The 25,872-nt window shown below is 32.0% G+C and overlaps 1 protein-coding gene across 3 annotated transcripts; it reads right to left on the reverse strand.

Moving 5' to 3' along the window:
- Positions 1-242: 242 nt before the first annotated feature.
- Positions 243-25,309, reverse strand: LOC134724638 (leukocyte receptor cluster member 8 homolog). 3 transcript variants are annotated; one of them, XM_063587779.1, is made up of 16 exons: positions 25,177-25,309; positions 21,146-21,337; positions 20,134-20,248; positions 18,172-18,367; positions 17,369-17,636; positions 16,510-16,578; positions 14,570-14,713; positions 13,681-14,031; positions 13,068-13,262; positions 11,856-11,991; positions 9,890-9,982; positions 9,284-9,418; positions 8,094-8,162; positions 7,388-7,520; positions 6,533-6,740; positions 243-3,182 (listed from the first exon to the last, which is right to left on the reverse strand). In XM_063587779.1, exons 1-16 carry the CDS (start codon positions 25,212-25,214, stop codon positions 3,026-3,028), a joined length of 2,499 nt encoding a protein of 832 aa, XP_063443849.1. In that variant the 5' UTR covers positions 25,215-25,309; the 3' UTR covers positions 243-3,025. The 3 variants fall into 3 exon arrangements, with proteins under 3 accessions (XP_063443849.1, XP_063443850.1, XP_063443852.1); XM_063587780.1 differs by lacking the exons at positions 21,146-21,337; positions 25,177-25,309 and adding an exon at positions 20,786-20,829; XM_063587782.1 differs by lacking the exons at positions 21,146-21,337; positions 25,177-25,309 and adding an exon at positions 20,713-20,747 and having other exon boundaries at positions 20,134-20,247.
- Between the last annotated feature and the right edge of the window lie 563 nt (positions 25,310-25,872).

Here is a 25,872-nt window from a genome sequence, read left to right on the forward strand (position 1 = left end):
TATAGCTGACTATATGCGGTATGGGCATTGCTCATTGTTGAAGGCCGTACGGTGACCTATAATTGTTAAAGTATGTGTCATTTTGGTCTTTTGTGGATAGTTGTCTCATTGGCAATCATACCACATCTTCTTTTTTATATTGATTGCACATTATCTACATATATGTTGTATCACCAAAACTGGTGTGTACATGTGTGTGTTACGGAGAGCAAGACTTGTCAATAAAAGAAACAAAATCAAAGTTAATTTGTACATTATTATTTTCTATAATGGAAACATCTTATATTTGAATGAAGATGTGCGACAATATTTTACATCTGAAAAAAGAGAAATGGATTAATACATGTACAATGTGATCACAGCCTGCTGTTTATATCACAAACGATGTTCAACATCACATCAAGTCCAACCTATTTTAAGTTTCACATTTGTTGTATGTATAATACTATGTAAAATGTCCCAAATGGAATAGAAGAATAAATACTTTGAATCTTATCTCATGCTGTTGAAATAAATAGAAGTAAAAATTTGGTGTTTTGACAAAAATAAAGTTCATTTGATAGTTAAAAATTGGTCCAGGACATCACACAAACATATGGACTGAGAAAAACTTCCAAGAAACAAATCTGAAATGTCCTTTGAGGCTGAATAGATAAACAGATATGTCTTCATGAAAACTGTCCATGACATCAACATTATATTACGATATCTTTCGAAAAACACTAAACAAAGTTCAGAGATAAATATTGAACAGTCATTTACTACAATTATTGGCAGATAATTTTAATGTTTCATAATACTGCTCCCCAGTATGGACTGGTCCTTGAGGAACATATTGACGAAATCTGTTCTAGCAATGTTTATTTACAAAAGAAGTTGATAATGCCACTGGTCAAACGGATGGCCACATTTATCCTCCATGTTAAGATCTTAAACATGGAAAAGAAATGTGGTCATCTTCAGGAACAGACTGCTGTATATCAACTGGCTGTTCTGTAATCCAAAGATCATGTAATTAAGTATAACTGATTACCAAACATGCCAACATAAAATATGTGATGATATTAGTACCAAACTCCACCATTTCAAACAAACACCCTTCTTGTTGATCTGCTATTCTTACTTACTTCTTCTCATGATGTATTGGTAGAAAAGATGCGACTTAAGACATGTCCATACGGACGTAAAAGGCTTGCGGATACTTCTGATATCCTCTTCAGGACTGTATATTTTCTGGACGTGAAAATATCTGTGGTTTCAGGGATTCAAGTAGTATCTTTAGATGTTTTACCATTAACTTACATCTAAAAACACTACAGGTTACAGATGATTATATGGAACCATAAACAGCTAACCCCTCTCCATCTAATACGTCATGGTCTTGAATGGCGGTTCAAATACGGTGCAACAGAGATGTATTACAATTGCCAGGGAACGGTCATCATTGTGATGTACAACTGCTGTCTGGTTACGGTCGGTTCGTGACATAATACCAGTTACGGAAGCGATTTTGATGTTTACCTGCATACTAGATCACTAAGGTGACGGAAAATTGCTGCTATCTACCAACGGTTGCAATCATTTCCAATAGATTAGGACTGGTAACGGTCGCGATCATGATGTATTGCTATGTCTGGTAACGGTCAAGTGGCAGAATATTGCTGAAATCTGCTGATAGTTGCTATCGTAAGAATTTGCATTAAGACTGGTACCGGTAGCGTTTATGATGTATTGCTGTTGTCTGGTAACGTTCGCGATCATGATGTTTTATGCTGTCTGGGAGCGTTCGCGATCATGATGTATTGATGTTGTCTGGTAACGGTCAGGTGGTGGAATATATCTGTAATCTGCTGATGGTTGCTATTGTAAGAAATTACTATGGACTGGTAACGGTCGCGATCACGATGTATTTCTGTAATCTGGTCACGGCCACGATTGTGATAAATAACTGCTGTCTGGTAACGATCTGGTTGTTGTAAAAACATTCATCTAATGACAGGAAACGGTAGTGATACATTACTGCTGCTTGGTGACGGTTGAGACGGTGGCAATTGTAATACATTGCTGATATCTTCCAACGGTAACTGTTGTGTGTTCTTGGTGCCTGGCAAGTGTCAAGTTGAATGGCTTCTTCTTATCATGTTATAACGGACTGGCATTGTCGATGCGTGATTGTGTTAGGCCAACATAGAACAACTGGTTTGGAATATATGTTCTGAAAATTGTGGCTTTTGGAGGTACTTGGAAAATAAATATTGAAATTCAAACAAGTGGGTTGACGGGACCTTCTCATTACACTGGAAAAAGATTAAACCAATTCTACAGGCATAAAGAAATAAATTGTAGGCTTCATCGGTCGCTTGATTGGTGGTGAATTAACCTAACACAATATATGCTGAATGATACTGTAAAAGATGATGTGACTTATGTCTTACTGGTGAAGGAAGCATTTTATGGACATGTCTTATCGCCTTGAATGAGGTTATTTTCTATATTGATGTTTGTTGATTCTGTGGTAAGCTAGGACTGCTGGGCTTCTTTATGATGTTGCGCTTTTCTAAACTTTAAAACGGAGTTGATGAACCAGATACCAACCATGGAAGTTGAAAATGAACGACAACATTGAATGATGCATATTACTGGTAACTATATAAAGTCATGATTATTTCACCTGTACTAATCCAATATAAGACTTATTGATGATAATTCTTCATAACCGTCCATATACAAATAAGTAACAAATTCTTTACACACAAGACAAACACGCAAACAATTTCAACAATGTCATTGATTTCACTGCTGAGCAGAATAAATTTACAATGTCTCTTGAACAGCACAATCATTAATTGAAAACTTCCTTTGACAGAAATATTTGCATAATTTCTTAGTAACATGCTGGCGAGACCAAGGGTGTACCTACTCTGACCTAATTCCCACAATAATGGCGGAATCCCACTCTTCCCATTAAATCCTTGGACTTTTAAACTGAGATCATTTCAAGAATTACACTGCTAGATTAGGTCCTTCAAGATGAACTAAGATTAGAACTAGATTTGCAATCCAATATTGACGAGTCCTGTGATACAACTGCCCCTTTGTCCGTGAGGAACTGTAAACAATCATCAAGGTTTGAGAACCCTAATTCAGTCTGTACAACACTGATCGACACTGTGGGACGATATCTATATACAACAGTAGTGGTTGGTGAGAAAATGAAAAAGAAAACATATATTCATTAATTCACAATAGAATATGATGCTGAAGCAATACTCAATCATTAATAGATAAATCTAACAAAAATTTTCTTGAAGTTTCTTTTGTTTGATGTGTTTGAGATTTTGATTTTGCCATTTGATGGATAGTCCATTTTAAATTTTCATTGGAGTTTTGTATTTTTGTGATTTTACTTTGAACCAATTTCAAACATTCAGAATAAAGGCTACCAACAATGAATGATTATTTCAAAATCAACGGCATTCTGTGCAATACTCATGCCTTACGCAAATGATATATAATGAATGTAATGTTATTTCTATTTTGATATAATTATCCATTATTCTAGACAAAATTTAAACTTCAAGAAGATTTGATTTGCTCATTTAAAGAAAAATTATTAAAAAAAAATAGTAGGAAGATTTCAGTATCACAAATATGGAATTCCTTCATCCGAGTCAATCTTTTGAAAATATTTTTCTTGTGAAAATAAAATCTTCCCACTTGAGTAAACATATGGAGAAACTGATGTGTAAATTGATGTGTATTCCTACTTACCACACTTTTGTCATTTTTTGGATTTTAAGATGAGTGTGCTTAGAATAACTTGAATGAAATTGAAGCTTATTTATTGTACATGCTATTCCCATAAATTAGTATCATGGCATTTTTTATTTGTCTTCTTTTAAAATTTTGATTAGATTTAATTTGTCATAAACAGCAATCATAAAAAATTATTCTTGAACATAATTCAAATGGAACAGCAAATACAGTAAATATAAGCAATGTTTGTGAGACAGTTCAAATGCTCAAACTGTCACTTTCAAATTTCCAAGGCTAATCAAGTTGTTGTCTTTATAACTATAAAATATCATAGTTCATTCTGATGAGCAAAGCAGCAAGAATTTATCAAATTTGTACCATAAATACAAAAATTTCAAATATCGATTAATTTTCCTAATTTAATCATTTAAGCTCCTTCATGACACTTCTGTTTAAATCAATAAGCTTTGATGAGCCTTTTATAAACAATTAGAACTGGGTTTTTTTTCCTAATACTTACGATTTCCTGAAACTCAATGAGAATTAGTAAATCCCAAAAAATCTCTCAAAATTTTCAATTATATCCTTTATGAAGGAAAATAGAAATACATTTACATACACAGGTTACGCACTAATAAAATTTAAGTCAAAGCGAGACAAAAACCAAAAGATGTTAAATATCATATAAGTCAATGAAGTCTCCCCCTTTTTGAAAAAATGTTTGATAAGCTATCATGTGTGTTTGAACTAGTATCAAAGTGCTTATCATTCTTTTCCCCTCTGCTTTAGACAATCACAAATCTTTTTAAATTCCGAATCCAAAAAACAAAGATATCCTTCTTTGTTCATCTGTGTCAATTTCTAAACATGAATGTTCAATAGCTGCTGTGATTAAAATGACAAAGACCTGGACAAATTAACATTCATGTTATTCCTTTCGAAGTATGGTATAGCTGATTAGTTGATATATATGATATATTGTATAGTGAAATGTTTTCTCCATAACCTCCAAAAGTATGCAGATATTTATCTAAAATTTTATGCCATGATTGCCACAATTTTTTATATCTGATGAAAGCTTTGAAGAAAACATATCCACTTTGTGTCATCAGGAATTAAGTGACCAGAACAGAAAAATCTGCTAGTTGTTTTTATGTTTTGTATATAGTTTCTCAAAAAAAAACTGGCTCACTAGTTCTCAAAATCATGTTCATTAATTCTCAGTTTTAATTATTTTTTAATTTCAAAATTAAAAGAAATGCTTGCAAGTATTACAATATTAAGGCTTCGAAAAATAATGTGCATTTTATTTAACAAGCTTTCAAAATTTACTCTTTTTATAAAATATTACCATAATCATATATGTCAGGGAAAACTAGTATTTTTTTTTACACAAATTCATATTTATAATTCAATATGCTTGTAGCATGCTTAAATAAGAAATTGATATTATGAACTCATACCTACAAATTAATCCCTGCTCTAGTTATTAATCAGAAGATCATTCAGAGCCCTTTGTTGAAAACTGGATTCAAGATTTGATTACCAATAATTTTTTGTTTCAGTCGCAGAATAGTATCTGCCTTTTCTACGAAATGAAGTTGGCCCATTTCAATATATGAACATGACTTTGAAACTTTCCCAATTTAAAAGATGCTATATACAAAACATTCATCACCATTCTCATCTCAGTTAGTTGACTTCATTCACCTGATATAGCGACCTCTGTTCAATCATGTTCTTCATATAGCGACCGCTGTCAGATCTTTGTCATTTTCACACAAAATATCAAAGCTATCAACAGATATTTAGAAATTGACCCAAGATGAGGTTGAATAGGCCTATTTTAATAAATCATAACCCTTTCCTCCATAATGAAGCCTTTTGACGCCTGTGTAGTGCCTCAGTTGAAACGTCTTACCTAGGAAAAATCTTTATCAGACATAATAAAATTTGTATCTAATATAAAAAGAATATTCAAGAGAATATTTGAATGGAATTTCATTGATGAAATATTATTTTTTGCAATGCATTATTACTTTAAACCTGTTGATTTTTTTTAATTGAAAAAATCCTATGCGAATCAGGTATGTGTAAAAAAAATGTCAATGGAGGAAAGGGATAATCCATGACTTTGAGACTTAACCAAGGTCAAAGAAGTTATGTACAAAACATCTATAGTTGTGTTAATTAGTTGACTGTCCCATGACTGTATCATATAGCAATGGCTGTCGGATTTTTGTGATTTTCACATTCAAATCAAAGCCGTTAATTAATATTCAGAATTCTGCTAGAGGATACTACATAAAAATGCAAATTCCTTTGTTTTGGTTTTAATGTCAAAAAAAATATCTGTCATTTAGTGTAAATGTAATTAATATCAATAATTTTCTTGAATTTTTCTGTATAGATGCAATACGATCTACAAATGTGTTGACAGCAAAATGCATAAACTGTTTAGGTAAAGGTAGAATCTTTGGTAAGCTTGCTTGTTAGGTCAACCATGAAGTCATGTTTAGGTTAGGGTTACTACTCTTCTTTCAGACTAGTCTAGTCCTTTAGAGATAGATTGGGCATTTGTTGGACTAGTCTACTCTTAATGAAGGGTAGTATACCTTCCCTAATAATGACTGCTTCACAGTTCAGCTAATAAGTAAGTTTATCAAATATATAACCTTTACCTACACACTCAATGCATTTTGCTGTAAACAGAATAAATCCCATAAACATGCAAACATAAAAGTAAATAATAGACAAAAGTGTATACTTTACGTACGATTTTACAATGGTTTTCAGGGCTGTAAATCTTACTCTATCTGTAAACCAATCCAATAAGTAACCCGACATTTTGGGTGCTTTGCTATAAAGTTTAAAGAATCTATGATAACTAGATAAAGCCAACGCAGACCTGACTGCTAAGGCGTGGAGGACACATTCGTCCTCTCTACACTCTGGTGTTAGACTAGCTAACACTGTTGTCATGTCTGAACATAATGTTAAGGAAATATAGGCTTGTATTCTATACTAACAACAGTTGAATCTTTTTTTTTCTTGTGGATACCAATTTCTTGGAGTGAGAAAAACTTGCATATTCGTGGATATTTAATATGATCTAATATTGTTGGTTTTGGCAAAGAGTGCATACATTCCTTCAGAAAATTTGTTATTCATTGAACTTTAAAATTTGTGGTTCCTCTGTCCCCAAGAAATCCGTGAAACAGGTATCCTACAAATATTAATGAATTCATCCTTCAAGTTTCCAAATTCACTAGCATAGAACGAAGTCAAATCAGAATTCAGTTATTATTTATAATGACTTTTCCATAAAAATATCCTGGTCTTTAAGGACACTTTTCTCTTGACCCAACCATCAAAATATCTGTTAAAATTTAAATTACATTTAAAATTTTATGAAAATCCCATATTTTTCTGTGGTTGGTGGGAATTAAAAACAATTGCAGTCCCTGGGTGGACAAAAAAAATATTTTCTGGAACAGCCATAAGAATGGTTTTGTATACTGATTAAATCTAACATTTGACTGCAGTTTAAAAAAAAAATCATTATTTTTGTATTAGTTTAAATTATACACTCTTATTTCAAAGGTAACTATGTTTTGATGATAAAGGATACCAAGCGTATTAGAAGTAAACAAATAATATAATATTCTGTAAGCTGTAAACTCTAATCTGTTCCCTTTGGAGACATCATCATGGTATAATAACTTCAACTGTGTCTGACATTGGTTAAACTCTTCATGGTCTCCCTAAAACACAAAACTTTGATGTTACACTATTTTTAACTTCTTCATAAAACTCATTTTGTGCTTTTTAGGTGGTGTATTAAAATAGTCTCTTTTGTTTTATCTCATATTTCTTGTACCTTGTTTCAGATACTTTTTTTTCAAATCCAGCAGAGAATATGTGAATGAAATTGAATGACGAGATGTTCACTTAAGCCTTTACAGGTCGATTTCTGTGTCTAGGACCAATATCATTCTATTTCAACACTCTCCAACCATAAAAATTAGTTTGCTTTAATAACATCAAAAGGGCAAATATAGCGTATAAAATTGAGAATGGAAATGGGGAATGTGCCAAAGAGACAACAACCCGACCATAGGGCAGACAACAGCAGAATGTTCAGGATTTGATTACCCTTCCAGAGCACCTGCAATCACCTCACAATTTTTGGTGGGGTTTTGTAGGTTGTTTTTTTGTATTTCTTTTTTAACTTACACATTTGTATGTCCCTTTGGTATCTTTTGTCTCTCATTTTCAGAATGATAAAAACAGAAAAAAAAGATAAATTCAGCTGCATTTTTAAAGTGTCAAATTACCTTTTCCATTGCTATTCTAGCATGTGTTTCATAGACCATTACAGTTGTCTCATTTCTGATTCCTTGAACCTAAAAGATATAAAATATATTACTAAGTAAAGCCAACATGATCTCTTTCTCAAAATACAGCTCAATATCTGAGTGTTCAAACATACAGAAATGAATTAATTCATATTTATAACAAGAAGCCTACAACATTGAAAACAATCTTTACTTCTTTTGGCTATTCTTATATGCACATGGACTGAACAGGCCTGTAGCCAGGAAATTTAAAAGGAGGGCTATTTGGCCTCAAAAACTTGACTTTAACAGTCACAATTCGAACAGAACGTTGACTTTAACAGTTATTATATGTTTTCAAGGGGGAAATGAAGAAACCGTCCAAACCCTCCGAGGCTACGGGTATGCTGAATACAAACATTTTCTTCATTTTTAAACTAGTCCCCATTTTTTCGAGCTTCAGTTGCATAACTCAAAACAATATTGAAATGAATTTTGTAAATAACAGAAGAACGTAATGTCACTTGCAACTATATTGCTATACAAATAAATGGTTTTTGTTTTCAAAAACACTGAAAGGAGAAGGTCTGATAAGACCATATTTTGGCCCCAAAATATGGCAGTTTTACAAAATTGTTAAAATGTAAACTTTTAGTTATTTATTGGATAGTAAAATGGTTCTGCTACATAAATATGGGCTGGTTTTGACAATACAATGCACATATATCGGGTTGTAGCACCATTAAGTCATGCTAAATTACTGAAATCTTCAAAATTCTATCATTTTAGTTAAATTTTAGACGGTTTCCGTGTTAAGCAAAAGTGGCCGCATTCATGTTCAACCTTAATATTGAAATGTAAGTTGTATTTTATGATAATACATAACATATATAAAGGTTGTGGATGAACACGGATGCGGCCACTTTCATTTTTGTGAAAAACCATCTGAAAAGTGACGTTTTTTGGCATAATTGAGATATTTTTCATATTTGGGCTTGAATCGGATCGTTTTTAATGAATATATTAGTTAAAATCTTTCACAAAAGCTAATTGAATCAAGTGAAATAGACACTTAAGTGTTTAAAAAGTGGTGAAAATCTTTCAGCAGATGAAACTGAAATTTGAGGCCAAAATGAGTCCTTACCGGACCTACTCCTTTGAATGTACAAACACTAAGGGAAGAAACTCACAGTTAGATCCTGTCGGATGGATTTCAGCTGTTCACATGCATAGTGGTAATCATGTTTCTCCTTCCAATCTTCCTGCACCATCTTTAAGGCCTTCTTTAAAATATGGACTGGTCTTACCTGTTCTGATGTAGGAGCCTGAAAATTAAAAAAAAGTTACATGTTAGTGAATTGCTAATAAGCTTCGGATATTAAAACATTTTGCCCACAAGCATTTCTGAAGACATTTTTTTTTCAAATGTCCATCTTGTGCAGAAAGCTGAGTATCAGTTATGTTTTTATTAAGATGCTTGTACATGAATGATTTTTTCTTAAAGTTTAATTTCTAAATACTTTTGAAAAATTTCACTAGCGGCTAGCACCTCATCCTACAAAATGCAAGTTACAACAAAATTGAGAATTGAAATGGGAAATTACCAATTATTCACAAATTCCAACCTCAGTCTTAATTGCTTATTTTCATTAAAACAGAAAAATAGGCTAAAAAGTTATTCTTGGTAAATATGGAAAACATGTTTATAAACAAAACTTCTTATTTGTGAAATCAATCTGTTAATTTGCTAATAAGTCTGATAAGTAAATAATTTACACATAAATTTGTACACTTACACTAGTCAAACGTAGGTATCTTTTCTCTAGATCTTGACAAGTTCCTACAATATTAAAGTTGTGAATATCTTCTACGTCATCATCTGATGAGTTCTGAAAAATAAAGCAAATATTTTTGTGCAATTGATTGATTATTTATTACTCTTGGTTTTTGATAACATTACTTTTAGATTACTGTCAAATACATGCTTTAAAATATCATTATTCCTCTGTGTCTAAGACTTGAAGTTCAAAACTTGCTATGGGCTGTTCCATTTTAAACCAAAGGGGAACTCAAATTAATTAATTGAGGAATGATGGTTGCATTTTCTCTAGAATTTAGCCAGTTTCATCAGTAAATTGAAATTTCTATATAATGGGAGACTGGGGTTTAAAAGATGCCTCCTGTCCTCTTCACTTCTAAATCTGGAACAAATGTAACTAAATCAATGTCTTGTTGACAATAAACTTACTGTATAATTGTTTGTAGACAGTGTAAGATACTGTCGACTATAAACTTACTGTATAATTGTTTATAGACAGTGTAAGATACTGTCAGTGATTTAGCTAGCACTCGTCACTTTCGTATTTTACGAAAAGGTTTTCGAAATGACGAAAATATTTCATATCAATTTCGTCACTTAAATTTGGAAAGTGTAAAAGTATTTACACATCAAATTACTTGAATTCTACCTGTCTTTATGATTCTGACAAGTTTATGGCCCTCAGGTAATTAACGTTTACCAAAGGTGTTAAAAGTTGTGATGACAAGTAATCCGCTTATCGCCAATCAGATGGGTCACTAATCCCTTAATTATCATTATAAAACCTCATAAATGACAATCATAATAATCTATTTAAGTTAAATCAGTCAGTCAGCATTTCATTTTAATCATTTCTCACAGTTCAGTCGTATTTTCGTCATTTGAACAAAATTGATAAACTTCCCGGACATTTCAACTTTATTTAAATTTCCATATTTCCCTTAGGATTATAATTTGCAGTTTGCTTGTCGTAGTTTCGTCATTTCAACGTATTTTCGTCATACTTTATATAAATATATTCATCAATAACTTTCGACAACTTCGATTAAAAAGAATGAACTTTATTCAAAACGTAAATATTTTCACTTGCAAACAGGTGCTTCCTGTTCAATGCATTGCGCATGCGTAAAAGTTCGTAGATGAATCCGGTTTTATTCTAAAATTATTATTCAATTGTCACTTCCCGTTTTCATTTCATTTCGTTTAAAAATCGAAAGTAAACGTGATCTACAGTCTAGAGTCATTAGAATTGTCCCATTAAGTATAGATGCAGATCCTTCTATCCAATATTAAAGAAATTGATTCCAAATAGATATTAAAATGTATTTTCAAGGATATAAATGATTGTGAAGTGAAAAAGTCGTTACAAGTTCATTTGTGCAGTGGTTAAAAATAAAGGCACCCAACTTTTGTTGATGAGGGGTGTGCCCTGAAAATAACCGAAGTGAAGTTTTGACCATATTACCAGATCCCTGTTCTTATCTTCATATCTTAGCATCACATCAGTCAATTCATTCAATATTGCAAATAACTGCCTACATTAGCAATCCTAAAGTCTTCAAAGATCCTAGACTAGTTTGATAAACATCCTAGATCCCTTGCTTTATAAAAAAATAAGGCTGATTTTTATCACGCGCAAAAGTGACTAAAGCCCTCAAAATCCTAGCTAAAACCCTGTACTGTCGACTATAAACTTACTGTATAATTGTTTATAGACAGTGTAAGATACTGTCGACTATAAACTTACTGTATAATTGTTTATAGACAGTGTAAGATACTGTCGACTATAAACTTACTGTATAATTGTTTATAGACAGTGTAAGATACTGTCGACTATAAACTTACTGTATAATTGTTAATAGACAGTGTAAGATACTGTCGACTATAAACTTACTGTATAATTGTTAATAGACAGTGTAAGATGCTGTCGACAATAAACTTACTGTATAATTGTTAATAGACAGTGTAAGATGCTGTCTGGCTTTCTTGTTGCTCTGTAAATGACTGCTGAATCTGGCAGCCCTTTTATTTAATCTGGCTTCTTTTTCTGGGTCATCTTCCTCTTCAAAGAATATTTGGCTAAAATAAAAATAATACATTTTAAAATTGCCATAAAAGTTCAATCAATTTTTCATCCTGTTTTAGTTTACTTATCATGCTTATAGCAAGTTCCATCTTCTTTATTTATCATAAAAATTCTATTTTGAAGGCTCCTTTACTGATGCTCAATCAGAAATGTAGTAAAGAACCCATTACAAACAAGCTCACTTCAATTGATCTTATGGTTGTTTCAATATGCAAGATATTTTACCCTTTAAATAAACCTTGCATTCTATAATCCACTTTAAATGCAGAAAACATTATTAAAATCAATCTCAACTTTAAGAGAAAAGTGTCTCAACAAGTCTTTTATTTGTGAACTGACTAAATGTTTTATATGAATAAGAGTTCAAGGTGAACACTTTATTTTGTTTAAGTGATTCTTGCCCTTTAGCATATTTTTATCACAGTTCACTAAATGTAATCTTTAGTACTTTCTGATTGATATTAAACAAAAGACATTGTCATATCTATTTAGAGTACCATTCCATAGATTTTTTCTTCATTGGCCCCAGGGAACATTAATTCTTAAATTTTAGAAAACTACCTGGATATTAGTTAATAGTATTTATAAAATTGGCTATAAAGTATATTCCATAAAAAATATAGGGGACCTAGGGGTTGGGTACAGTTTGTTTGATGGATTATTCTCCAATTCAACACCACCCAGATTTTAAGAAAAAAGTACACCACCTTCATTTTACCTTTAATAAAATGCTTAGAAGAGTACTGCCTTAGAGCATGTAGAGGTAGAACCCTGAACAGTTGAGGCAAATTTTGACACAATAGTAAAGCTTGATACTGTCTGAATTTGGATTGTGATATAATTTTTGACCTTAAATAGGTTTCTGACATAAAAAAAATTTGGTAAAAGATCTTCTGTTGCACAATAATGTGCAATTGAAAATTTCTTCTAGTAACTTTTCAAAAAATTGATTGGAATTCAACTTCTTCAAAAACTACCTTGACCACTTTTACCTGAAGCAAGACAGACTAATGCAGACCAGAAAACATAATGCCCATAAATGGGGCATAAAAAGAATAAATAATCTTACTTCTTTCCTTTTCTTTTGAGTTGTTTTCCTGCTCCCGTTTCAGTGGGAGATTTTTTGTTTATATTTCCTCTTCCCTTTCCTGGTGTATCTCGTCCACCCCTACCTCGTCTGTTTCCACGACCACCCCTTGAGAAGCGGTTTTCTTTACTGGGTGTTGATTTGCTCTCTAATCTCTTGGAGATGGATGAACTTTCACTGCAAAAAAGAGAAAATATATATCATTTATTAATATTATGGCAAGTTCATAAAATTAGATGTAACAGGGCGGAGAATAACTGTTTTCCTTTTTTTTTTTTATCTTATGTAAACATAGGATATAACATGGATAATTTGATGTCCAATGGTAGGTTGCAACCATTTATTTTGCTTTACCCTCACATCCCTTATTTTTTGTGCCTAATCTTTAGTCGATTTATAATTTGAAAAGTCAGTCCAAACTAAATCTTAGAAAATGATCAATTTCAAAAAAATAAAAAGGTTTTTTTTGTGGTAAAAGAACTAATACCCATTAATTTTGTTTGAAAAATCTTTTAGCAACTAGAAATGGAAATAACTACAAAATATTGCAGGAAAAAATTACTATATTATTATATTTTCTAATTTCTAGTCTTACCTGCTATCACGCCTTCTCCTCCTGTTTACACGTCTGTCATCTTTTCGTCGTGGAGACTTTGATCTGGATCGTGACCTAGACCTTGATCTTGAACTTGGATAACTATATTTAGAATAACTGGAGCGTGAACTAGAACTGTCACTTGAATATGATCTTGACCTATATGTTGGCACTCTGTCTTTTGAATATAAACTTTTGGCATTTGCCTGGAAGTTACTTGATTTTCTAACCCCCCTCCCTCTACCCCTTTTATTTTCCCATGGACTTCCCCTTCTATTGTCCCCCCATGACCCTCTCTTTTGATACATGTCACTGTACTTGGGAGGTGATGATGATGAGTCTTTTTTACCTCTGAAATGAAAAATAAAACGTGACTTCTTTATTATTCATCATTTTAAGAAAATAAAGTTTTTACATTCTGTATGTATCATGCTATCTACACTATGTGTTGTCCATTATCTGATTATTGTGTGTGTATGTGTATAAATGCTTTGGTGGCCAAATTGATTCTAACTTGTTTAAATATTATTTAATAATTCCAATTACTTTTTTTAATACTATCATATTTAACTTAATTCTTTGTTTTCTAATTACTTTCATATACATATACTTATTGCCATGCAATAGGAATACATGATGATAGTATTTTGAGTTTTAATTTATCAGATCCTAATTATATATATAATGTTCCAATTTTTCCGTCCTTTAATACCAACAAGATCAAAGGCAACAGCCATCAAAATGTATTAATGCAATAGCAGTAGTCATATAAAGTGTATCAGACTCTAAATATTTGCTTAAAACAAGATCTATTTTGTTTTGCTGTTTACAAAATTTCTGAAGCAGAACATTTTCCCTGTGGACTATTTTAATAAAACTTGAGACTTACAAAGGCAGTGGTTCTCTACTCCAGTCTGTGGACCAAGCTTTACCAGTACTGAAGACATCAGTCAATAGTTCCTTCAGAACCGTCTCCATCTTATCTTTCTCCTCTGTATCTGCTACACTAGAGAAGGCTCTCTGAACATAATCCCTGTAAAACATTTAATATGATGAGTCTATAGTTTTACAGTAAAATTAACTTAATTGGGACTTTTCATGTAATATTTCAATGAACTATAATTCTCAATTACAATTGTCTGGGTGGCGGGTGCTGACAAAAACTGCTTTCCACCCCACCCCCCCTACATTTTTTCCTGAATAGCCCTTATTTCAATTTTCTGGTCTAACGTTATGAACTAAAACAGAAGCGTATTTGCTATCGAATTGATGATCATAGAATGTTGATTTAGCTTGGGACTTATTTGTTTAAAGAAAATAGCTAATGGCAGATTTTACAGTATTGTGTTCTGTCTCCTACTTTCATGTTGCTAATGTGAGACAAAAATGAGTAACGTTAGCGACATTTGGACATGTCACATGAGCAACAACTTCTTTAAAAGTTAAAATGTATGCACACAGTGATGTTTAATATATGCCTGGAGTAATAAAATTGTACAGTCTGGTTTAGAATTTCTAAATATACAGAATGTCATTTGCAGGTGTACTTTATATCAAATGAATACACAAGAAACCAAAAAATTAGTAACGTTAGCGACATTTGGACATGTCACATGAGCAACAACATCTTTAAAAGTTAAAATGTATGCACACAGTGATGTTTAATATATGCCTGGAGTAATAAAATTGTACAGTCTGGTTTAGAATTTCTAAATATACAGAATGTCATTTGCAGGTGTACTTTATATCAAAGGAATACACAAGAAACCAATTTGTAATAGTAACATTAGCAACATCTACTATCATGACATTACGTTTTGTTGCTAACGTCTTTTTGATGGACGGAATACATTTAAGGTCCTCTTGTAACAATATTACATACAACTTACCTTCTTTGCTTCCCCATCATGTGAAGGAACTGACTCCGAATCTATTTCTGCAAAGGGCGATATCGTAACTCCTATACAGGAGAGTTACAGATCTAAATATATGTTGCTCATGTGACACTGATTTGGACGGAAACCTCGAGCAGTAACGTTCGCAAAAATTAAAACAGCCAATGATATTGATTCCTCAAGTCCTTTGACCCCCTTACGTCATCCAAATTTAATATGATTGCTATTTTCAATTATTTAAAAAACCCGGGGTAAAAATAACTACAATGGGCTGTCTGAGAACCAAAAAGAAAATTGCGATCGTGACATATCACAATGGACGGAAAAGACGTGACGTTAGCAACAATATTATTAAATTACCTTTTTTAGCCTTTACCAATAAAAATCTGCCTTAAAGTAATGATTAAAACACAAAAGAAGACTTTTTCTTAAAATATAAGTCCATGTTATTAGGCTCCACTTATAAATAATGCTTCAAAATTCCACTCCAAATAAGCTGGATGTCAGTAAAGTAGGTCATGATGTCTATTCCATGTCCAATATTTTGAAATTGAAAACCCTCTAATTCTAACATAAAACACAAACACAGAGTAATTTTTATGTTTATTTACTCAGAAAGACACATTTTATTCATTAACATAATGCATTACTCCATTACACAGTCTGTTTCACAGTTTCAGCAATTGCTTTTTTGATGGATACAAAAAAACAATAATTCCTTCTTATTGTAAAATCTGCCTAATTTAAAGCTCCTGGACTATTTTACATGTTTTAGTGAAAAGTCTGGAAATTTATTGTTTAGCACAGTAAGACATGAAAACTTTTTTAGTTTAATCAAGTTCTTACAAAAAAATCTTGCAATTCCTAAAAATTTTAGTCTTTACTTAAAAAAAATTAGACAAGAATAAAAATTTAATTTACATAATTTATTTACCTTAAACTAGGTGGCCATTCTCCTTGTGCTGCTACTGCTGCTTTCTCATTTTCTATTGGCAGTTTAGATCTGCAAATTAAACCATTTTAATGATTCTTGCATTTATGCATTTTTATTAATAAGAACAACATCTCAACAAAAAAATCATAAAAAATACACAATGCTATACAAAACATTCATCTGAGTAAATCAATTTTGGATAATAGAAAAACTCAATTGTAGTTCTAAAATCATAATGTATGGAATTAGATGGTCAATTTCAGATGATAATATAATTTAAGGTACAAAAGCCATGCTACAATTTTGATAAAGTCCAAAATCTTGTTACAAACTTAAATCTGAGATTGTTCAACTTAAAAACTATTAAAGCATGCAGTTGAAAGTTGCATCAAAAATGAATTTAAAAAATCCCCAAAAGTGGTCTAAATCATTTCCAACATAGGGAGGTGGAAGTTTAACCTAATAAATCAAAGACGGCGATTTAGATATAGATGAAGATAGAACTATAAACACACTTCTATATATGATTACAAAGATTATGATTTTCATATCCAAACATTTGTTAAATTTGATATTAATAGATTATTGTTGATCATCTCAACGAGATTGGTTTTCTCGCTTGAGCCAGTACGGCGAAAGCAAGAAAAGCAATCAAGTTGAGATGATCAATGATAATCTGTAAGTCACTATTTAACTTATGACAAAGTTGTTAATTTCATGTTAATTTCATTAGCAACACCAAGTGCATCCTTAGTTTCTAGCGTTAATTTTCCATCTCAAGTGAGTATCAAGATATGAACAATTATTACAAATAAAGATCAAACGAAAAATGCACAAAATAGTGATAAATGAACAATACCTAGAATCAAACACATCATCAGCCTCATCTCTCCTAGAACTGGTCTCTCCAGAGTCATGACGATAGGAACTAGGTCCTCCCATTCCTCCTCTTGGTTGGGACCGATCATTTTGTTGCTGTGCAGGGGACTTGCCTCGCTTATTTTGCCAATCAAAGTTTGGTCTTGGTCCCCTTGGAGAGGGAAACCGTTGGTTCATATTTTGGGCACCTCCTCTTCCTCTGTTTTTCTTTGGTAAACTAAATCGTATACCACCTGGTCCTAGAGGTTCTGTAATTTTAGTTATAAGATTGAAAACAAAAGTTCTACAATTTTTTATCATGTACATTACCCACATTGTGTGTGAAAATATTCTGTCCTATTGCTTCAAGATTTCTTGCATGTTCCCCATAATCAAAATTATATGATAATAATATTTACCTGTCAAATTTGAAAGATAATGAATCTGACAAGGTTTGAAAAAGAAGACCCTTTCACAGTCACGATCACTTCTTAAAAGATAAACCAAACTAAAGTATTACCCACAACATGTTACCTAAATCATGTGTATTGATTATTTGAGTGTCTTTATGTTAAGCAGATTATATTTTTCATCAATGAGATGTGCATTTTTTTAATAAATAATGTGTCATCATATTTCAACAAGATTCTAAACCTTCAATACTTGTAACTGTTGTCACCTTCATTGTTATGTGAAATTTTAAGAAGTTATTGATACAATAATATATATGTATTTTTCTTATAGCATTTAGACCTTACTACAATAATGAAATAATGCTGCTACAAAAATTGATAATAAACATACGTCTTGGTCTATTTTGGAAGCGTGGTCCTTGCATGTGTTGTCCCCTTGGGTTGTTATTTTGTTGTTGATTATTTTGAACATCACCCGGTCTCTGGTTAGGAGTATATTCCCCAAAGGATTCTTCATTAGGACCATTTTTGACAGGAATTTCATTTTCTTCTGGTGGTGGGGGTGGTGGCTGATTGAAGTTTGTAAACTGAAACAAACCAACAAGTGTTAATGTAAATAGAGCATTACAAAATCTAACTGAAACAAACAAACATGAGTTTAATAGGGTTCTATAAATATAATATTCTTATTTTATTTTTAATGAAAAAAATATTGACAAATAGAAAAAAGTTCGTGATTGATTTAATCATTTCACAAACACTGTCAGAAAAAAAACTTGTCTTAGATGCATGTATTTTTATTATTAGTTGCTATCGGCTTTGAAATAGATGTCAGTAACTGCAAGTTCTCTTAGATCTGTACAAAGAGTCTTTTTGTTGATGGGATGTACAACTACCTGGTCAGGTTAACATGTTATTGTTTATTGTTATTATATTTTTTCTATTTTTACCCATCTGATGAGTTAAGCCGTTTACTACTGATTTTTTAGTTAGTTCTTATGTTGTACTGTTACACAAATGTCTCAGGTTAAGGGATGGTTGGGATCAAGCTAACAAGTTTAACCGTGCCAAATTCTGTATGCATGTTGTACATGTACAAGTTTTCTCATTTGAATTGTTTTACATTTGTGATTTAAGAGCATTTAATAGTTGTCTATGTGGTATGGTCTTTGTTCATTGTTGTAGGTCGCTAGTGACATATACAGGGCTCGACATTACCGTTTGTCCGATTGTCCGGGACAAGTGGAAATAGGTGTCGGGCAAGTAGATTCATCATACTACTTGTCCAATGGTACAAGTGAAAAAATCGATGTCAGATGTTAAAAGATCAAATTCAGGACTTATACATTCCTAAAAATATGAATGATTGTTTTATTGATCATACAAAATGAAATAAATATTTATTGGTTGAACCAGAGACGTATAACATGTCTCTGATTGAACTATTTGTACATGCTGGCAGCCATTGACCAGGAGGAAATAAGTAAGGGGAAGTTAGTCAATGTTTATGTTTCTTCTTAGTATAAGCCTCCTTGAATTAGGAGCACCTCCATATGCATGATATGGAGTTTTTCTTTACTTTAAAATTTTTAATTAAAGTTTGTATCATTTGATTTTACTTTAGACATAATAATGCATTAAAAAAGGGTTTATTAAATAAGATCTATATGAAATAATAAGTTAACATGTAAAAATTAAATAAAATCTAAAACGCCAGATTTTTACTAAAATGTTTTATGAACTTCATGCTCATATATCAAAGTATGTAAAAATCAATATAAATTTTAAAATCTTGTTTGACACCATCAATAATTAAAAAGGTTTATTTATAAACAAGGGAGGTGCCAGGTGTATTTGGTTTAAACCATACCACTACTTCAGAATGAATATAGGTCCATGAATAGGAGAACCTAGTGATATAGGAAGAGATATGATTTAATGATCGACAAATGATAGTGAAAATGAGTCAGAGTGCTCAGTCTTGCAAATAATCCTTCAGTCTGAAATAATAAAATGAATTTTGATGTGGTATTCAAATAAAATATAACAAAATGCTCCCTTTATTGATCTTTATTAGGTACAATCAAAGTGCAAGTGTTATTGTTGCATATAACATGTATTATCAATATGGAGGACTGATTTTCAATTATAAATTCGGACAAGTGAGTAAAGAGTTCGGACAAGTTGATTTTCTTGCAACTTGTCCGAAGGGACAAGTTAGAAAAAATGATAATGTAGAGGCCTGATATAGCTGATAATTTCTGTCTTTGGACTTTTGTGAATAGTTGAAGTTTAAAGTTATCCCATTGGCAATCATACATCTTCTTTATCATTTTATAAACCTAAAACTTACTGAAGGTCCATTCATTCTAGCAGGACCACCCATTCCCATTGGACCTGGTGGTCCTCCCATTCCCATTGGTCTTGGCTGTCCACCCATTCCCATGTTTTGGTTTGGTGGCATATACCTGAAACAAAATCACAGTATAATTCTTTATAATCATGATTATAACATATATATATTGAACAAAAATGTTCAGCACCATTTTGAATTGAAATAATTTTAATGAAAGGGCTTTTTACTGTAAATTCAGAAATTGTTGCATCCATTTATTATTACAATTTTATCTTTTTAGCCTAAAATGTGAATTTAATCTTTACAATTTTATCTTTTTAGCCTAAAATGTGAATTTAATCTTTACAATTTTGAGAAAAATCCTGTTTAATTCTTTTAAAATATTTTAAAATGTGAGTTTAAATTATAGCGTTTACAACTCTGTCACATTTTTCGTAACAATGAAAACCTCACAATAATTTCTGAATTTGCAGTAGTTTTATAGACAAAACCATAACAACTGTAACATGAGTATCAACAATATTTTGCTTGATGTTCTATTTAAAAATTAAACAATAATGGGTTTCAATCCTTCTCCTGTGTATAATACATATATTGTTGATAATACATATCAGCTGTAATATGTGTATTATTTTAGTGTGATACTTACTGTGTATAATACATATATTGTTGATAATACATATCAGCTGTAATATGTGTATTATTTTAGTGGGATACTTACTGTGTATAATACATATATTGTTGATAATACATATCAGCTGTAATATGTGTATTATTTTAGTGTGATACTTACTGTGTATAATACATATATTGTTGATAATACATATCAGCTGTAATATGTGTATTATTTTAATGTGATACTTACTGTGTATAATACATATATTGTTGATAATACATATCAGCTGTAATATGTGTATTATTTTAGTGTGATACTTACTGTGTATAATACATATATTGTTGATAATACATATCAGCTGTAATATGTGTATTATTTTAGTGTGATACTTACTGTGTATAATACATATATTGTTGATAATACATATCAGCTGGCGATGGTTGTTGTTGTTGCTGTTGTTGTTGAACTTGATTCTGATTGTTTTGCACTGGTTTTGTTGGACTTTTGGTTATTGACTGTACTTTTTCCAATGCTTGTCTTGCTTTTTCCCATTCGGGATTCATAAAGTTAGGTGCAGCTTGACCCCTGAAAATAAAATAACCAGATGATGTTTGAACCTACTTACTATATTAGTCTATATAGCTTAAAAATATCTACTTTTATTACATACAGTCTGCACCAAAAACTTTTTCAACTACTAGTCCGAAGACAAATATTCTGACATTTTTCTTATTGGTCCAAACAAAATTTTGCAAAAACTCACTAGTCCGAATCAAATTTTACTAGTCTGGGGCATCGGACTAGTGGCTAACCGTGCAGACTGTACATATGTGTTACAGATGCCTTTCTACATTGTATCTACCACCAGAAGAAACTAAAAAGTTGAATGAACACAAGCCGCAAAATAAAATTTGTGAGTGAACTTGCTTGTAAAGATGGAAACTATAATTACCATCCAAATTCTGCATAAAATTAGCTGTTGTATTTCTCCTTTACTTGATTCAGACAAACGTGAAGTGAAGACCTCTTTCTTGTTTTGGAGAATGAAATTGGCTATATTATTTCTCCTTAACTTGATTCAGACAAAAGTGAAGAGAAGACCTCTTTCTTGTTTTGGAGAATGAAATTGGCTGTTGTAATTCTCCTTTACTTGATTCAGACAAAAGAAAAGAGAAGACCTCTTTCTTTTTTTGGAGAATGAAATTGGCTGTTGTATTTCTCCTTTACTTGATTCAGACAAAAGTGAAGAGAAGACCTCTTTCTTGTTTTGGAGAATGAAATTGGTTGTTGTATTTCTCCTTTACTTGATTCAGACAAAAGTGAAGAAAAGATCGCTTTCTTGTTTTGGAGAATGAAATTGGCTGTTGTATTTCTCCTTTACTTGATTCAGACAAAAGTGAAAAGAAGACCGCTTTCTAGTTATGGAGTAGACTTTGCAGAAAAGAATTTAGTTTACTTGCAATTTGAACATTAAAACTAATCACAAAAGTTTTCAAACGATCAGAGATTGTTTTCTTCTTTTGACAGTTATGTAAAATATTAAGAACTGAACAACAAGCTCCTGTCATTCCTGTCATTCTAGGGTAAAATATGTGAATGCAGGAGATACTATAATTATGCAAAGAAAATTTCTAGAATTCTAACTTTGATACAGGAGACCCCTACAGTTGACTGGTGTTGGTTTTTTTTTTTATCAAAAGTATTATAATTTTTGATATAACAAGAATGTGTCCATAGTACACGGATGCCCCACTTGCACTATCATTTTCCATGTTCAGTGGACCGTGAAATGGGGGTCAAAATTCTAATTTGGCATTTAAATAAGAAAGATCATATCACAGGGAACATGTGTACTTAGTTTCAAGTTGATTGGACTTCAACTTCATCAAAAACTACCTTGACCAAAAACTTTAACCTGAACTTCCCACTATCATTTTCTATGTTCAGTGGACAGTGAAATTGGGTTCAAAACTTTAATTTGGCATTAAAATCAGAAAGATCATATCATGGGGAACATGTGTACTAAGTTTAAAGTTGATTGGACTTCAACTTTATCAAAAACTTTAACCTGAATCCTGGCAAACAGACCCACTGACTGACAGACGAACATACGTACAGACAAGAAAACATAATGACCTTCACTATTATAGGTGGGGCATAAAAATGTTGTGGTGGATTAAACAATGACTATAGTGATAGACCACTTTCGAGTTCGTCCGCCACCGGCAAAAACTTGTCAATTATGCGCACCTTTATGACATCATTTACCAGATAGAGGGGGTCGCCTGTATCCCTGCACTTTTTACGTTCATCAGGTGTCTTAGTAATCATCATTGTGCAGGATAAACTAGAAATAATGCTTGTTCTGTAGGTACTTAATGACAATTCCCTAATGACAGCAGGGCTAATTGTCAATTTTGAGGATTCAATTTGCGAATAATTCGTACAATATACAATTATAGCTTTTCAACCACTCGCCCAACATTGGAATGGAAGTGACAACGCCCCTAAACGCACAAATGACATTCACTTAAACCAGAGTTTTTGAAATGCACCGAACTCGAAAGTTGTCTATTACGAGATCCAATCCAAATATTTTTTTTCAATTAATTATTTATTTAGATTGACTACGTGAAAAATTAGAGTTCAAGCGATTGACAAAAGTGTGTGTCCCATAATAAAACAACCAACTTGTAATTAATTTTATCATTTCACATTTGATAGTTCAACAATTTCTAAATACTTTTGTTTTCAAAGAAAACATCATGTAAAACCAAACAAAGGGGAAAACGAATAAAAAGAAAACAAATTGGTGGTATTTGTGAACCTAATTTCGTGAAATTGACATTCAATGATTATGTAACGTTTTGCATTGACCAAGGCCGAAAATAGCTGCATCATGATTATACATGGCCGAAACGTCGTGTTTCCAAAATTTATATTTTACATCACTTTTAAATTGATTACAAATCTATATTATCAGTGATTTAGCTAGCGCTCGTCACTTTCGTATTTTACGAAAAGGTTTTAGAAATGACGAAAATATTTCATATCAATTTCGTCACTTAAATTTGGAAAGTGTAAAAATATTTACACATCAAATTACTTGAATTCTACCTGTCTTTATGTTTCTGACAAGTTTATGACCCTCAGGTAATTAACGTTTACCAAAGGTGTTAAAAGTTGTGATGACAAGTAATCCGCCTATCGCCAATCAGATGGGTCACTAATCCCTTAATTATCATTATAAAACCTCATAAATGATCATCATAATAATCTATTTAAGTTAAATCAGTCAGTCAGCTTTTCATTTTAATCATTTCTCACAGTTCAGTTGTATTTTCGTCATTTGAACAAAATTGATAAACTTCCCGGACATTTCAACTTTATTTTATTTTCAATATTTCCCTTACGATCATAATTTGCAGTTTGCTTGTCGTAGTTTCGTCAGTTCAACGTATTTTCGTCATACTTTATATAAATATTTATTAAAAACTTTCGACAACTTCGATTAAAAAGAATGAACTTTATTAAAAACGTAAATATTTTCACTTGCAAACAGGTGCTTCCTGTTCTATGCATTGCGCATGCGTTAAAGTTCGAAAATGAATCCGGTTTTGTTCTAAAATTATTATTCAATTGTCACTTCCCGTTTTCATTTCATTTTGTTTAAAAATCGAAAGTAAACGTGATCTACAGTCTACAGTCATAAGAATCGTCACATTAAGTATAGATGCAGATTCTTCTATCCAATATTAAAGAAATTGATTCCAAATAGATATTTAAACGTATTTTCAAGGATATAAATGATTGTGAAGTGAAAAAGTCGTTACAAGTTCATTTGTACAGTGGTTAAAAAATAGAGGCACCCAACTTTTGTTGATAATTAAGGGGTGTGCCCTAAAAATAACTGAAGTGAAGTTTTGATCTTATTACCAGATCCCTATTCTTATCTTCATATCTTAGCATCACATCAGTCAATTCATTCAATATTGCCAATAACTGCCTACATAAGCAATCCTAAAGTCTTCAAAGATCCTAGACTAGTCCTTAAAGGACTTGGACATATATGTATAGCTAGTTTGATAAACATCCTAGATCCCTTGCTTTATAAAAAAAATAAGGCTGATTTTTATCGCGCAAAAGTGACTAAAGCCCTCAAAATCCTAGCTAAAACCCTGTATATTATTGTACATTATAAGATAATGCCTATGAAAAATAAGATTGAACTGTCAACACAGGATTTTTTTCTTTTGAATTTTAAGTAAACTCGTATCTTTTGGTGGAAATAAGAAGATATTTACAAAGAAATGATTTTTCAGTGGCCATTTTGTTTTGAGTTCACTATCTCATCGATCATCATGGTCACTTTATATTCCTTTACCATACATTTATACAACTATCTGTACTGTCAAAAACTTTACCATGCTTGAGGTTGACTGTTATTTGTAAATGTTGCCATTAAGGCTGTCGTAACAGGCTGGAAATCTTAACTTTCTTGCACGATTAGAAATGTCGTCGATCTCCCTCTTTCTATGGCAATATACCGGATTTGCACTAGAGTTGGCGGAAGGTTATTCGTCGTTATTCGCATGTTTCCGGAAATAAATCGACAAATTGCTTTTTGTCGAGAATGTCTCTGTATAAACCAAGTGAAAAAAAACAGGTTCCTTTATAAAACAGTCTTTAGAGCTGAGGCAGTGGCGGATCCAGAGGGGGGGGGGGGTTCCGGGGGTCCGCACCCCCCCTTTATTTTGGCCGATCAATGCATTTGAATCGGGACATATGTTTGCACCCCCCCTGCAACCCCCCTTTGCCCTGGGCTAGCACCCCCCCTTTCGAAAATTCCTGCATCCGCCACTGACCTCAACAGGGGACTCTTAGTTAGTTTTACTTGTATATATATAGAGAGAGAGAGAGATATGTGTGTGTTTAACTCAGTTATTTTACTGTTGTTGTTACTTCTGTTTATGTCGCAAGTATAATGTTACTTAAATGACAAATTAAGATTATTATTATTATAAAAAAAAAAGATAAAGAAACTATCGAAGAAAACGGGTACATCAAAACTATATCTATGATGTATACAGTGTATGTAAAGTGCGGATCCTTAAATATCA

This window comes from Mytilus trossulus, chromosome 7 (assembly GCF_036588685.1).
Source record: "Mytilus trossulus isolate FHL-02 chromosome 7, PNRI_Mtr1.1.1.hap1, whole genome shotgun sequence".
In the NCBI taxonomy this organism is placed as follows: Eukaryota; Metazoa; Mollusca; class Bivalvia; order Mytilida; family Mytilidae; genus Mytilus; species Mytilus trossulus.

What these genes read in the sequence shown, in the direction of transcription:
- LOC134724638 (XM_063587779.1), bottom strand. Translation starts at nt 25,214, where the DNA reads ATGGCAACATTTACAAATAACAGTCAACCTCAAGCATG. An exon ending in CTAGAATGAATGGACCTTCA is followed by an intron (nt 18,368 to 20,133) that starts GTAAGTTTTAGG and finishes GGTTTGTTTCAG; the next exon opens with TTTACAAACTTCAATCAGCC. An exon ending in TGTCTATTAACAATTATACA is followed by an intron (nt 9,983 to 11,855) that starts GTAAGTTTATTG and finishes TTTATTTTTCAG; the next exon opens with AACTCATCAGATGATGACGT.